General features: G+C 44.0%; 1 protein-coding gene across 1 annotated transcript; it reads left to right on the forward strand.

The window, feature by feature from the left end:
* The first annotated feature begins 1,246 nt into the window (after nucleotides 1–1,246).
* LOC139663495 (L-fucose kinase) lies at nucleotides 1,247–15,989 on the forward strand. The gene is made up of 24 exons (XM_071542182.1): nucleotides 1,247–1,603; nucleotides 2,265–2,416; nucleotides 3,365–3,415; nucleotides 3,499–3,624; nucleotides 4,240–4,312; nucleotides 4,654–4,751; nucleotides 4,931–5,011; nucleotides 5,877–5,996; nucleotides 6,178–6,349; nucleotides 6,932–7,043; nucleotides 7,144–7,243; nucleotides 7,955–8,125; nucleotides 8,566–8,639; nucleotides 9,094–9,449; nucleotides 9,958–9,996; nucleotides 10,051–10,252; nucleotides 10,353–10,519; nucleotides 10,865–11,092; nucleotides 11,465–11,608; nucleotides 11,840–11,959; nucleotides 12,110–12,297; nucleotides 13,291–13,390; nucleotides 14,069–14,292; nucleotides 15,275–15,989. The coding sequence occupies exons 1-24, from the start codon at nucleotides 1,525–1,527 to the stop codon at nucleotides 15,344–15,346; spliced, it is 3,249 nt and encodes a 1,082-aa protein (XP_071398283.1). The 5' UTR covers nucleotides 1,247–1,524; the 3' UTR covers nucleotides 15,347–15,989.
* The last annotated feature ends 30 nt before the right edge of the window (nucleotides 15,990–16,019 follow it).

Genomic DNA, 16,019 nt, shown 5'->3' on the forward strand with positions numbered 1-16,019 from the left:
AGATCAGTCAGTTTCTTCTGCTGTGAACGATCAGGAAACCAAACCAGAGTAATGAATTAGTATTAATGCTGCAGAGGAAGGATGGAATAATAAGTACCCACACTCTTGGAAAATTTGTGGAGTCATGGAGTTTTAAAATTGTATTTAAAGTAAATGATTTTTTGACTGTCAAATCTCACAAAGAACTGTCTGGCTCCAAAACAGTCCAGACCTGTTGGAGGAGAATATTTTTGGTTGCTGACTGGTTTTGTTGACAGAGATAACAATTAATCCTTTTTTTTTTTTTAAGTGGAAAAAAAAGCCAGTGTAGTTGATGGTTACTTTTTAATTTGGTCTCATTAAATTTTTTCATTAAAATTTTGCATTGTTTGTGAAAATCGTATGGGAGGGTTGTGATGTTTTCTGAGTTTGGACAGTATGTGGAGAAAAGCAAATGAACATCCTGGTAGAGGAAGTCTGCTTTCACTGGATGGTTGATTTTACGGTTTAATTTTATGTTTGAAGATGAATTAAAATAGTAGTAAATACTTAAAACTAAAGATGTGAAAGCTGCAGACTTTTGCAAGACCTCAAAAATGGTTACCAAAAATACTCAAATACAGTAACTAGAATAGTTGTAATTAATTACCTCCTCCCCCCTCAGCTTCCATTATGAGTTAAAAATTAAAATGTCAGATTTTTATTTCATTATTATTTTGTAAAAACAGACGCAATGACTGGCAGCTTTGTGGTGAGACAGTTTTATTAACCAACACAGTGAAACACGAGCAGGGTTCATTTCATTCACTCCTCTAGACTCCGCCCTGACGGGATATCCAGAGATCAGAATCAAACGCCATTCACCGTGGTGTACGGAAACACGAGCGGTCCAATATTGTCGTTTAGTCATCAGGTTCATGGTTTTCTCGTTAATATAGAACCTCCTTGGGTTTTCTAGCTGCTTTAGTTTTAGATAGACACTTTATTGTCCTACAGCCTACGACCAGGTGGAGGTTTTAGACCAAGTTTAGAAAGACGATACTACTTTTATGTCATTTTCGAATAACTTTCTCCTCTCATTTCACCATGAGGAAGTATAAGCTCTATACTCTTTATTATTTGCAAGCTTACGAGACATTACAGACCTTTTACGAATTACGAATTTCCTCACACCGCCTTGTTGGGAGGTTCAGAGGAGAAAATCAAACACGACGATGTGTACGGAAGCCCGAGCGGTCAAAACTCGACAAGGGAATACATGTAGCGAACAAACAGCACGGTTGTTTTTGAGTTAAAAAGCACCAATTTCCAGATGATAGCGGATCAAACAGGGGGGTCAAACTGGGGTCGGGGTTCGTTAGGTTTACACGCCAGTGCACCGTGCGGCTAACACCGCCCTGCTGGGCTGGTTACTCTGCTGTCAGAAGTCAAAGTGATTGGTGTGTTGCTGCTGATGGAGCCGCAGTGTTTACAGACAGCTCAGAGGACATGATCAGTGTTTCTAAGTTGGTTTACGACACTCTATAAGACATCAGCCGTGTCGTGATGTCGGGCGGAGGCTTCAGCTGGACCGTGGTGGTCCTGACCTGCCAACACAAAGACACGGTCTACTGCTTCCAGAGAGGTGAGACCTTTATTCTGTCTGACTGTCCCTGCCATGACACTGACTGGCCTAAAGGGGGCGCTGTGATCAAAGGTCACAATTTAACTCAAATATAAAGTCTCAAACACCATCTGGAGGGATGATGCATTTTAGATTAGATTAGATTCAACTTTATTGTCATTGCACAGAGTATAAATACCAAGACAACGAAATGCAGTTTAGCATCTAACCAAAAGTGCAAAAGAAGCATTAAATGTGCAGTGCAATGTGATGTGTATATATAATATATAAATAGAATAAGCTATAAGGGTAGTATGAATGTGCTAAGATATATACAGTATTAACAGTATCAACAGTATGAACAGTGGATATGAGTATGCAAGATATATGAATATGCAAGATGTATATAATAATATATATAATATATGCAGTATGGTGTATATACAGTATGAACAGTATTAACAGAATGAACAGTATGAACAGTGGTATGAATACGCTAAGTATATAAATAGAATAAACTGTAAATCTTGTTGCATCTTATTGGTTTTATATTTAGGCCGAGTGTTTAGTTCAGTTTATATTCTTCTAGATCCTTAATCTATATGCATAGAGTACAGTACAACCTGTCATATTGTGTGTGTGTGTGTGTGTGTGTGTGTGTGTGTGTGTGTGTGTGTGTCAGAGCTGGAGTTGCGGCAGCAGCGTGGCTCTCTGTCTCGGGGTGCGTTGGTATTGACGGTGCGGGACCGCCAGGAGCCGCTGGGCAGCGGGGGGGCGACGCTCAACGCTCTGCTGGTGGCAGCAGAACACCTGAGCAACAGAGCCGGGCACACCGTGAGTCCCACTGGGCAGACTGAGATATGGGTTAGGCTGATCAGATTAGTTTAGACTGGTTTAGACTGGTCAGACTGGAACACCCTAATAACCAGTAATCACTTAACAGTCACTGCAACTGACTGACTGTGAATAGAAATCATCTGGTAAACCGCCTGTTCAAACAGCACACACATTTTCTGCAGAAAATCTACCTAATCTAATTTGGAGGATAGCATTAAGCACAAATAAAAATCCAAAGAACATCATCTAAAATAAGTCAAATGAGTCTCAAAGTGATACTGGTCTGGATCCACTTTAACTCAGTCAGCCACATGAATACCAATTTATTAATCAAGTAAATTAAGTCAGTGGTGTCAACCTTTTTCATATCAAGGACCCCTAATTTAGTCCACATTAGGGCCATGGACCCCCATTTGATGAGATTTTGTCTGTTGGACCCAAATCTGAGAATATTTTTATTGTTAGATATGATTTTGACTAGACTTCCATGACTATCTGTATTGTAGGTAGAGAGATAACAGTGAAGCTATGATCAAAATAGTCATTCTTCTACATTCTGTAATTGAGTTAACTTCTTGTAAATTAAATAATGCTGAAGTTTAACAATTCATCAGTTTCCTGGGGACCCCCTGGAACCCCCTCAAGGACCCCTGTTGGTCCCCGGACCCCAGGTTGAGAACCACTGAATTAAGTAATTCATCAAGTAATTAATCAAGTATCATTTAAAACATCAAGGATGACAGAGGAGAGCCGTGGTTATCACGGTGGTCATGGTAATAAAAATTAGGGGCGATGTCATATTACCATAAACTGTATAGTAATACCAGTTATTGTCCCATCACTCATATCCTTCTCATACTAAATATAGGACTATAGTTGTTCCTGGTTAGGCTGATGGAACCAGACCGGATGAAGAAGTGTTATCTCATGTGATGTTTTCCTCAGGTGGTGACGGCAGACGTCCTGGACGACGCTCACATCCTCATCCTGCACACAGTGAGTCCAGCAGGCCGCTTGCTTCTGTCCTCTGTGGCTCTGCGGGTGTTTTTCAGTCTTTCTCAGTCTGTGTTTGTCTGCAGGGTCGTGATTTCCCCTGGAGTCCCTGCAGCCGGGCGTTCTGCTGGCTCGGTCTGGACAAACCGGATCAGAGAGTCCAGGCTCCGGTCTGCTGTCTGGACCTGCTTCTGGACCGCCTCAACAACCAGGTCAGGTCACATTTTATTTGTAGGACACTTCTTACACAAGGAAACTCAATGTGCTTTATGTAAAAACAGTAACATCAAAACACATACAAAAGTAGTGCAAATCTGCCACAAAATACACATCTAACAGAGCAAATATATATATATATTACATAGAGAAATTTACCGTACATAACCCAGAACAGCCTGACTCAGCATCTGTTTATCCAATTAGTTATTGTGTCAAAACTCTGAAACATCCATTCCACTGACAAGTCATCAGATTTGAACATTAGAACATACTGTAAAATCCAAATAAAAAGTTAAGTGGAGGAATTATTTTACTATGGTAAATAAAACAGTTTTTGTAGTAAATTGCCAATTGTGAAACAGTACTGCTGTAAATAAATAACTCGCTGATAACAGATGTCAATACTAGCAATATGAATACACCGTACTGTAGAGTTTTGAAATGAGGAATGATGGGAGCTGGGTTCAGGCCTGCTGGAAGCCTTCAAACCACAACATGAGCATAATCCTGTTTAATGTGGAGTACCACAGGGCTCTATGTTGGGGCCACTGCTGTTTCTTATAAACCATTAAACTGTCTGTTGGTTTGTCTGTTGGTGACTCGTTCAGATCTGTCCTGCTTCTCCTCCTGGTGTTTGGGTCTGCAGCACTGACATGATCCTGACCATACCCTCCGACTTCGGTTAGAGTACTATTAACTATCATTATCCATGGTTAGAGTACGATAAACTATCATTATCTATGGTTAGAGTACCATTAACTGTCATTATCCATGGTTAGAGTACTATAAACTATCATTATCTATGGTTAGAGTACCATTAACTGTCATTATCCATGGTTAGAGTACTATAAACTATCATTATCTATGGTTAGAGTACCATTAACTATTATTATCCATGGTTAGAGTACTATAAACTATCATTATCTATGGTTAGAGTACTATTAACTAATCATTAATTAATCAGTCTGTCAGTAGGAATGTCTGTTATTTCTCCTGTACTGACGTTCCTGTGTGTCTGTTAGTTTTGTCCTGGGACGGTTTCTCTGGCGTTCGGGTTTTGGCTTTACCAGGCGACATTTCCTACGCAGCCAATCATGGAGTCTATCTGACCGACCAACAGGTAAATACTTAACTGTCATGCCTTTTTATCATTTTATTTTACCATTATTGTTTTTAGCCTCTTGTGTTTTTACCTTAAAGTGTGTTGTTTTTTACTTGTTTCCATTTATTTTATTAGCGTTCACCATGGCACAATGAATAAAGAGTAATGTGTGAGGGTGCGTTTGTTTTGTCTCCCAGGGTCAGGTCAGGGACATCATCTACAAGGGAACAACGGAGCAGATCCAACAAGCTGTGATGCCTGATGGGAAAGTGCCACTGGTACGTCCTCCTTCCTGCTGCCAGCAGTAGAATCAAACGCACCTTCACTAGCTGTAGGACGTAGGATTTGACCGATATGGATTTAGAAGGCAGATACTGATGATTTTCATGTCAAAAACATTCCAAATAATGACAAGTATTCAGTGTTTTGAGACAGCATTTTGACCATGAGACACTAAAACTCTCCACTGAAACCCAAGATAGTAAGTTCAGTTTTCACAAACACATCTGATTAGCACATTAGCTAATGCATCTAGTGGAAGCAAATGTTAGTGTAAGCAGTGGCTACTAGTCGCATATTCACATTAACATCATTCGGTGCGTTTGCTGGCTAGTTAGCTAGCTAACAGTTTGTTCAGGTTAACTGAGCTGACTCTTCTCAAGCTACAACCCTTCATGTTTTGGAGTAGAGACTAGGGCTAAAGACAAGACAGTTTACTGTGTCACAGTAACCTACATTTGGAAACAAATCCACCTTATCACACTATTCACTTTTACTGAGAACGTTACTGAATGGATCTACAGCCACACCACAACAAGCTGACTCAGCTGCTCTCTGGTTCTAGCCTGGTAGATTTAGACTTTATTAACTAACAGATAATTCTCCAATGTTCCTCCATGATGGAGACACAGCTGGTTGGTGGCAGGTTGGTGATGCAACTGCAAAGCCTCTTTTGGTTATGATGACTAGTTACGTTATTAACAAATAAATACTCTATCCAGAGCTGATGTGGTCTGTCTCCCTTCCTGTCTGTCTCTCTTCCTGTCTGTCTCTCTGTCCGTCTGTCTCTCTGTCTGTCTGTCTCTCTGTCTGTCTGTCTCCCTTCCTGTCTGTCTCCCTGCCTGTCTGTCTCTCTGTCAGTAGGTGTCAGGTCCAGTCTTCTTCAGCAGGTTTGTATCAGAGAAGTTACTGCAGACTCATGTCACTCCTCCTCTGGACGGCTGCACCTACCTGGGCCTGGACTCTGGAGCTCCGCCCCTCCAGGTACCTGTCTGTCTGTCTGTCTCTCTACCTGTCTGTCTGTCTACCTGTCTGTCTGTCTACCTGTCTGCCTGTCTACCTGGACTCTGGTTTTGTTGTCATGCCAGCTTTTACTGATGTTGGATAATTGAAACTCTTCTTTCAGCCTTTTATTTTACCCCTCTGTCTTCCTGTCGTTCTGCAGATCTCTCTCTTCCTGGACGTGTTGAAGAGTCTCTGCTCAGATCAGACTCAGGATCAGTTTGTGAGCGAGGAGCGAGCCGGCTGCAGTTCAGCTGTCGGCCCACAGGGGGCGGCGGTGAGGAGTGGGAGGGCGGAGCTGTGGAGGATCCTGAGAGGAACGCCGCTCAGTCTGGGTAGATGTCTCTCACCCCTCTCTCTCTCTTTAAACCCCATCTATCTTTCATCAAGACTAATGCTGAATGGCGACACAGCAAATACGCCTACAAAGTGCAGTACAAGTGCGAAACCCTATTCAGTGTCTATGAGTAAAATTCAACAAAATATATATGGTGTAAATAATTTGTCGTTACCTTATCACAGCTGTCAAACAACAGCATGATCATTAAAATGTTTTTTCTTGAATTCTCAAAATACTAACATGACTCCTCTCTTGTATGGAAGTTTGCTAGCTTGTTAGCATTTTAGCAAGTGTTGCTGGAGTTTCCTCTTTCCCAGTGTTAAATGTCCATTACATGCACTTAGTAAAGGCAAGGCAAGTTTATTTATATAGCACATTTCGTACACAAAGGCTTTACACAAGATACATAAGACATTAGATAAGAAATACAGGATAAGATAAAATAAAACAAACAAAAAAAAGAGATAAAGTGTATAACTAGGTGAAGTTGTACCAGAAAACTATTTCAGCCTCTACCGGGTGTCCATGTCCTGTCCTCAACCGGGTCCTCACCAATGCTTTGGTCTCGTCCTGACAGTGTATGTCCCTGGCGGTTGCTATGACTACCTGACCCTGTCCGGAAAGCAGCATGTGGAGCGTCTGACCCGTGATTGGACGGAGAGCAACACTCTGTCTCACATCCAGGTGACGCTTCATCATCATCATCTTCCTGAGCCCGGCCCCAATGAGGTCCTCAGTTACCATAATGAGTTTCACCAACACTGACCAGCTTCCTGTTTCCCCTCAGAGAGAGCGAGGAGTGAGTGAAGGAGGCCGGGTGATCAACAGCGTCCTGGAGGGAGACGTTGCCGTGGCGACCGGAGCCGTGGTGCAACACTGCCACCTACAGGTCAGGAGTTTACTGCAGTTACTCCAGACTCCAGAGTTTAAACTCTAACAATGCAACATATTTTATGAGCTTATCGTATGTTTTGCATGTAAAACTATGGGCAGAAATATGTATCACTAGAAATTGAAATTGAATTATTTATATTTGAATTTGAATTGCTCAACTTGAATAATTGCATTAAAAAACTGAATTTGAATCACATAATTTGAATTTGTATTGTTTAACTTGAATAATTGCATTGAAAAACTGAATAGCATAATTTGAAATTGAATTTATTATTTAATTTATTAGTTTGAAACTGAATTCCAATAAACTTGAAACTGAATGTAGTATTATGAAATTGAATTCATTTGCTCTGAAACTGTATTCAGTTCTCACAATTTAAATTTAGTTCTCGTAATTCAATTTCAGTTTACTGAGACGCACATTCTGGTTGTTGAGGAAGAGCAATCGAGTGCCTAAAACCTTGTTCTGCAAAGTAACTAGTAAATCCAGCCAGCAGATAAATGTAGTGGATTTAAAAGTAGAAAGTCTCACAGAATGAAAATGCTCAAGTAAAGAACCAGTAGCTCAAAATTGTACTTAGTTGCAGTACTTGAGTAAATGAACTTAGTTGCTTTCCACCTCTGGTTTTGTCCTATTAAACATGTTACTGTGTAGATTATTGACACGTTATTTCCCCCTCGCTCGCTGTGTGACCTCTCGGCCCAGGGTCCTCTGGACGTCCCGTCAGGTTGTTTACTGTCGGGTCTGGACTTGTCCTCATCACACATCAGGCAGCTGGCGCTGGCCAATGACATCATCATCCAGGGACATCGTATCGAGCTGGGAGAGCTGAAGCTGAAGGTCTACACAGTGATGGGAGCGCAGGACGACCTGGAGGTAAAAAACTGTTTAACCAGCTCAGACTGGTCAGACTGGTATGTGGTTGATTATTGATTATTGAATTGATTATTATTATGAGTTTCAGTGGAGAGTTTTTTCGGTCTAAATGCTGTTTCAGAGGCTTTTTCACCCTGACAAGAATAAAGTTCTGGAGGAATCACTGAATACTTGTAATTTTTTAGCATGAAAATGGTCTAATTTATTTATTTAGATACAATATTATTTAACACAATATTGCTATTGGCGGTCAAAACCCCATATGGATCAAACCCTGGTTTTATCCTCTGCCTTCATCTTGGTTTTGACCTCTGCGACCTGAAGGAGGATCCCACTGAGACAGGAACATGTGATGTGGGACTTCCTGTCCTCCTTCTGTCCTTCCTCTCTTAACCTGGCCACCTCCTCTTCCTCCTCCTCCTCCTCCTCCTCCTCCTCAGGTCTCCTCTGATGCCAGCAGCGCCTCGTTCCTCAACCACAGTTGGAGTCTCTTCTACAGCAGAACTGGAATCCAGTAAGACTCTGCCTGCTACTTTTGACCTTTAAACATCAAGGCTCAATTCTTCTATAACCTGAAATCAGTTGCTTTAATGTTGAGATTTTTACTTATGTATATAAATTTCCTCTCCTCTCCTCTCTCCTCCTTTCCTCTCCTCTCCTCTCTTCTCCTCCTCCTCTCCTCTCTCCTCCTTTCCTCTCCTCTCCTCTCCTCCTCTCCTCCTTCCCTCTCCTCTCCTCTCCTCTCCTCTCCTCTCCTCCTCTCTCCTCCTCTCCTGTCCTCTCTCCTCCTTTCCTCTTCTCCTCTCTCCTCCTCTCCTCTCCTCCCCTCTCCTCTCCCCCTCCTCTCCTCTCCTCCTTTCCTCTCCTCTCCTCTCCTCTCCTCTCCTCCTCTCCTCTCCTCTCCTCTCCTCTCCTCTCCTCCTCTCTTCTCTCCTCCCTTCTCTCCTCCTCTCCTCCACTCCTCTCAGGCCAGAGGAATTGTGGGTAAGAGGAGAGCAGCGCTGCCTCCTGGAGGCTCGTCTCTTCCCGGTCCTCCACCCCAGAGGAGGCGGTGTGGGTCTGGAGGGAGGCGTCGGCTGGCTGCTGGGGGGTGGCGGCTCCCTGCGGAGGTGGAGGGAGGCGTGGAGGCTGTCGCTGAAGGAGGTGCTGTCACTCAGCCACCAGGAGGCGGAGCTCCAGTGGAGGGAGGAGCTGCTGTTCCTGGCGGGGAGGAGGAGGGTGGTGGACGTCCTGAGGAGCCGCTCAGACGTCTGCCTGCTGCCTTGCTTCAGGGCCGCGGTGCTGGGCGGCCAGCAGGGGGCGCTGCTGGAAACACTGGACTGCAGTGAGTCACTGCACAGGAACAACAGTAATAATGAGAAGAAGAAGAAGAAACTTTCTTTGTATAACGCTTTTTTAAATTGGAGTCCACAAAGTGCTTTCACAATCAAATAAAATCAAACATCATACTCCTAAAGAATACTCCTAATGAATTAAATTAACCACAAGATAAAAGGATAAAAAGAGGCTAAAAACAATATAATAGTAAAAATACTAAGATAAAAGAAACACAGCAGAAATCACAGTAGAAATTACATTTGTATAGTTTGTTTTAAGAAGTGAGTAGGGCACTATGAAATCCAAATTCCTTCTTATTTTTTCCTATATTCTGATTTTTCAGTTGTAATTTTCATGGTTTCCGGTTTTTATATAGCAAAGTATAGTATAGTATAGTATAGTATAGTATATATATAGGTGTATGTTAGGATATGGAAAATTACCTAATAAGATGGAAAAGTCATTTTTCACCTTATTTTGTAATCAATGAACCCCCCCAATCCGTCTCTCTCCAGTTGCAGCAGGTAGGAGCGTGGAGCTGGGGGCGGAGCCAGGTCCAGGGGCGGAGTCAGGTCCGGGGGCGGAGCCAGGTCCGGGGGCGGAGCCAGGAGCAGAGCTGGGCGTGGCCGCTCGGTGTCTGTCCTGTATAGCTGATGTGTTGGTGTGCATGGCGGGGGAGGGGCGGGGAGGGCTGAGGAGCGGACCGGCCGCTAACGAAGCCTGGAGCTCCGCCTACTCCCTGCTGGAGGAGGGGGACCTGAGGGGCGGCGTCCATGCCCTCGCCACGCAGAGAGCTCATTGGCTGAGCAGGTGAGAGGGGGCGGGGCTATAGGGAAGGAGGGAGGGAGGAGAGTATTTTTCTGTGGATTATGAGAAGCTTGGTGCTGAGATGCTGTGCTGCCCCCTGCAGGCCGGACCTGCTGGTTCGGGCGGCGCGGCACTATGAGGGTGCCGGCCAGGTGCTGCTGCGGCAGGCCGTGATGTCATCGCAGAGGTTCATATCCATTGGCCAGGGTGAGGTCCCGCCCCTAGAGGAATGGCAGGAAGTGGAGTGTCCGGCCCGACTGGACCTGGCAGGTGAGTCGACCACAACACTGCCGGCACTTTAAGCTTTTAACGTTCAGCAACGAGTCAGTCCCAGTTTCACAAATTAGAATTAGGTCTGAAAGTAGGCAGTCCATGGAATGTCTCTCAGCCAATCACAATGCGTGGACGGGACTAACTGTTAATATGTAATGAAGGAGGAAATTTTTATTGTCCGTTCCCTATTATCCTTCAAAATGTACCAAAAAGTGCCTCTAATTCATTTAAACAGTAACACCATTTGGTTTAAAAAGTACCATCATTTGGTCTAAAACCTTTGTTTGGTTTAGTCAGTTCCATTATTTAGTTTAAAAAGTTCCATTGTTTGTTTGTGTTGAGGCGGCTGGAGCGACACTCCGCCCATCGCCTTTGAGCTCGGCGGCTCAGTGACCAACGTTGCAGTGAAGGTGGACGGGAAGCGTCCTATTGGTGCCAGGGCCCGTCGCATCAGAGAGCCCCGCCTCCTATTGGTCAGCCACACCGGAGGGCGGGACTGTGGGGTTTCCATGGAGACGGTGTGTGAAAGCCTGGATGACCTGAAGGACCACTGTCAGCCACATGCACCTGGTAACCACGGTTACTATGGGATGGACTAGTTATTATGAGATAGATAGGATATTATGGGATGGATTAGGTTACTACGGGATGGATAAAAAGGTCACCATGGTTACTATGGGATGAACAGGTTAATATGGGAAGGACAAGATTTTATTGGCTGGATAGGTTACTATGGGATAGACAGGATATTATGGGATGGATTAGGTTACTATGGGATAGACAGGATATTATGGGATGGACAGGTTACTATGGGATGGACAGGATATTATGGGATGGACAGGTTACAATGGGATGGACAGGATCAGTGATATGGCTGTAAATGTATTTTAGGGGCCCTACTGAAGTTTTTTTGTGTGTTTTTTTGTTGTGTGTGTGTTGCAGGAGCCCTGCTGAAGGCGGTGTGTGTGTGCAGTGGTCTTGTGTCTCTCTCCTCCCAGCATCCCCTGGGGGATCAGCTGATGCAGCGGTGGGGAGGAGGGGTGGAGCTCCACAGCTGGTCAATACTGCCCACCGGATCTGGACTGGGTGAGAACCTACAACATCTAACACCAACAACACAAAAACTATATCTACCACCAACAATACAAAAAACTACAACATCTACTACCAACAGTACAGAAACAACATCTACCACCAACAATACAAAAACTACATCTACCACCAACAATACAAAAACTACATCTACCACCAACAATACAAAAAACTACAACATCTACCACCAACAAAACAAGAGGCTGATCTCCTGTTGGCCTGCAGGTACCAGCAGTATCCTGGCGGGGGCGCTGCTGGCTGCCGTCTACAGATGCACCGGCCGAACCTACGACACCGACTCCCTCATCCACGCCGTCCTACACCTGGAACAGATACTAACCACAGGTCTCTCGTCCTCCCACTCTCTCTCTCTCTCTCTCCGTCTGCGGTAGATCTGTTGTTCAGAGTCAAGTGTCAAGTGTGTAAACTCCAATGTTCCCTGTGTCTGCTGCTTCTCTGGTTGGACTGAACTTCCTCCTCTCCTCTTCTCTCCAGGAGGAGGTTGGCAGGACCAGGTAGGAGGTCTGGTGGGCGGAGTCAAGGTGGGTCGTTCCAAAGCGTCGCTCCCCCTGCAGGTGGAAGTGGAACGTCTCAGTCCTCCAGAACACTTCCTGGCTTCCCTGGAACAGCACCTCCTACTGGTCTACACCGGCAAAACCCGCCTGGCACGCAACCTGCTGCAGGTCAGTTCCTCCGTCCGCTCCTTACCGGAAGGTCACCGGTTTGAAAATGTGGGCTTTGGTTGTTCTGGTCAGCATGGAAATGTGTAGAACTGGAGAAGGTGAAATGTGAAAGTATGAATGTGAGGAAGTCGACTTTTCCTTGACAACCTTGGAGAGATTCTGGGGCACCAGGAAAAGGACGAATACCGGTAGTTATTAAATACTACTGTTATGTCACCCGTTAGAGGTTTAAGTCTTAACAAGTCATTTTATTCTAGTAATGTTGTGAATGAGTGAAAAAGTCTGCCAGTAGAGTGAGATAATTCTACTTTTTTCCAATGCAGTTTCAGTCTTGTTTCAGGAATTTTCTAGAAACAAGTGTCAGTATGTTGAAACACAGCAGAGTGAGGCACTTCACACCACTAGTATAAAGAAAATGACACAGGATTCAAGAAAGTCAAGTGTCCAAGACTGCGGTCTAATGTTGACCTATTGGGGTTCTTGACATGAACAAATTTATGGCCCTCAGTATTTCTCAGTACTGGAATCATTTATTTTGTGAAAATAACTTCTAAACCAGAGAAACTAGTGCTGCCTTTCTAAATCTAATCTATTCAGTGACTGGAAACTTGATGTAAAGCTGCTGCAGCACAGAGGAACTTCCTTTCCTGGACCGTGTCAACACAAAGTTAGTCAAGTCTTACAGAGGAACTGGGGCTTACAGTGGAGATGATGTCACCTCACTAGGTTCAAAGGTCAAGTTGGCCACGTTACCCTGCTCTGTTTCATTCCACTGACCATTAAATGCTAAAGAAGTTAGTGTTTTACACCAGTACAGAATCACAGAGATGGAAACAAGGAATCAGTTTAAAATTAGAAACAGCTCTGGTCCAGTTTGATATATTGCAATATTATAGTGTGACTACTGTTGTTGCTGCTGGTTTTGGTGGTGGTGATGATGATGATGATGATGATGACGATGATGATGATGATGACGATGGTGTTATCCTCCAGGATGTGGTGCGTAGCTGGTACAGCCGTCTGCCCTCCATGGTCCAGAATGCCCAGCAGCTGGTGGCCAACGGCGAGGAATGTGCCAGAGCCTGTTCAGACGGTAAGACTGGTAACTACAACCAGGTTAATGTGCTAGAACCAAGTTAATGTGCTAGAACCAAGTTAATGTGCTAGAACCAAGTTAATGTGCTAGAACCAGATTAAAGATTAAAAATCCCCTCAGATCTTCCTCCACTGTTGGATCTCATCAATCAGTGATGTTCAATACATTCCAGGAGTTATTTTGTGCTCAGGTGTTTTACTTTTTTGGTGAACCCACTTTCCCTCAACCTGCCTCATCTACTTCTACTTTAGTCAGTGATATCCTACATTTCCCAGAATGCCTTTCAACAACCTGCAGAGAAGGGGCATGAACTTGTTGCTTTCAATCAAAGGTGGACGTTTGGGCAAATAAATATAGATCTGTGATCGCGGCTGCGCCCCTTAAACAAAAACAGCACAGAAATGAACCATGTCTGTTCAGTTCTGTTGAGATGGACAAATTGTACATTTAGAAACACAATCAGCTGTGGTCCAAGATCTGATGACCTCCCTCCAATATGGCCGCCAGAGGGGGTGTTACATCACCTGAAATCCCTCTATAGTAAGGAGGTCAAAGGTCAGGGCCTCATCCCTTTGCTCCCCTCACATTCAGCACTAGATTTCCCTTCATCCTTAACACTCTCTCTCTCTCTCTCCCTCTCTCTCTCCCTCTCCCTCTCTCTCTCTCTCTCTCCAGGCTCTCTGTCCAGACTCGGACTCTGTCTGGATCGGTCTTGGCAGCAGAAGAAGCTGATGGCTCCCGGTTGTGAGCCGGGGTCGGTGCGGTCCATGATGGAGGCGCTGAGGCCGCTGGTCCTGGGTCAGAGCCTGGCCGGGGCGGGAGGGGGGGGGTTCCTCTACCTGCTGACCCGGCAGCCTCGGCAGCGCCAGGCGGTGCTCCAGGTCCTCAACAACACACCGGTAAGCAGAAAGACTGGCGGTTTGGTTCAGGGATCCATGAGAAAGGCTTCTCCATAGAGAGTGACTGTTACCAAACTACAACTAGCTCTTTATTGTTACCAAACCACAGTGAGGCCTTTAGAGGGTCAGAGGGTTTTTGTTTTTGGGTTGTCCATCCGTCCATCCGTCCCATTCTCATGAACGCGATATCTCAGGAACGCCTTGAGGGAATTTCTTCAAATTTGGCACAAACGTCCACTTGGACTCAAGGATGAACTGATTAGAATTTGGTGGTCAAAGGTCAAAGGTCAAAGGTCACTGTGACCTCACAAAAGACGTTTTTCGCCATAACTCAAGAATTAATACGCTAATTATGACAAGATTTCACACAAATGTCTAATAGGATAAAATTATGAAGTGATGACATTTTATATCCAAAAGTTCAAAGGTCAACTTCACTGTGACATCATAATGTTTTGCTTACCACTGTAGCTGAGAAAACGATCTTGGGTCATTCTACAAAAACGGTGGAAGTGCTGTCACTTACTTTTGCAGACACCAGAATCCTTTAAGTTGACCTAATAATCACATTAATTATATATATTCAATAAATAAAGACTGTCCTTGCAATGATAAAACAAAGTTTATTGGCAGAGGCATACAACCGCGAGGCGATTATTTCTAGTATTCTACTATTCTTCTATTATTCTTTCTAGTATTTTGAGGCATTTTTGCTTTTATTTGATAACTGACAGTGGAGATAGACAGAAAATATTGGGCTGGTGGACATGTGATAAAGTTCCCAGGCTGGATTCAAACCCACAATGTCATGGTTACGCAAAGCTAACTGAACCACCAGGAAGCCCCTTTTAAAGTTGTCAAAACACAACTAGCCCTGGGTGGGACTGTGGAACCCAATGACTTATTAATTAGCATGATGAACTGATTACTGAAGTGATGATTGATTGATTAGTAACCATGGTGATAATTGCTTTGCCCATAGGGTCTTGGAGACTTCAGTGTTCACTCAGTGGAGTTGGACATGGACGGGATTACAGTCCTACCACCATCCTGAGGACACACACACACACACACACACACACACACACACACACACACACACACACACACGCACGCAGACTGAGTGATTATCTGGTAATGCTCTCTTAGCCAGGCTCATGTCAGTCAGGATTTCCAACACCAACAGCAGGTTGATTGTTATAAATCATCTCTAGCTGAAGTATTAATTATGAATAATGGTATTGAAATTTAATGATGAATGTAAATGATTGAACAGTGTTGACCTCACAAGTATTGTCGTTCTACAGAGATGTGAGTATGAGCAACCAGGGCAAATACTGGTACATTATAACTGTCTAGCAGCCACTTTAGGTCTCATTGTAAAAGAGAAACTTCCTATAAAATAAAGGTTCAATTAAAAAAATAAACTTTGGCAGGTAACCAACTGTCAGTGAAAGTGACTGGTGGATTCTGGGATTTATCAGCCACTAGCAGACTGCCTTATATACAGCCATTTTCCCTGGTGAGCACTGATCAGTAAGACTCTAATGAATAGTGGTTTAGAAATATCTGCATCGAAGTAGATAACTGTAGCGCAGATAACAAACAGCAGTGTTTATTAATCTATTTTTGATAACTGAGCTGTGTGATTTTCCAGCTGCATGAGAAATGTCCAGTGTTTCATGAAGAGATTTGAACTGTATTCACTTTGTTTATTGACAGAATAA

This window comes from Centroberyx affinis, unplaced genomic scaffold (assembly GCF_046629955.1).
Source record: "Centroberyx affinis isolate AG114_WGS23_722 - 3 ecotype Tasmania unplaced genomic scaffold, CSIRO-AGI_Caff_v1 ptg004027l_1, whole genome shotgun sequence".
Lineage (NCBI taxonomy): Eukaryota > Metazoa > Chordata > Actinopteri > Beryciformes > Berycidae > Centroberyx > Centroberyx affinis.

Bases quoted from the DNA above. Each gene is read 5' to 3' on its own strand.
- LOC139663495 (XM_071542182.1), top strand. From the start codon at position 1,525: ATGTCGGGCGGAGGCTTCAGCTGGACCGTGGTGGTCCTGACCTGCCAA. The intron at 3,416-3,498 runs GTGAGTCCAGCA...GTTTGTCTGCAG, and splicing joins ACATCCTCATCCTGCACACA to GGTCGTGATTTCCCCTGGAG. The intron at 6,350-6,931 runs GTAGATGTCTCT...TCGTCCTGACAG, and splicing joins AGGAACGCCGCTCAGTCTGG to TGTATGTCCCTGGCGGTTGC.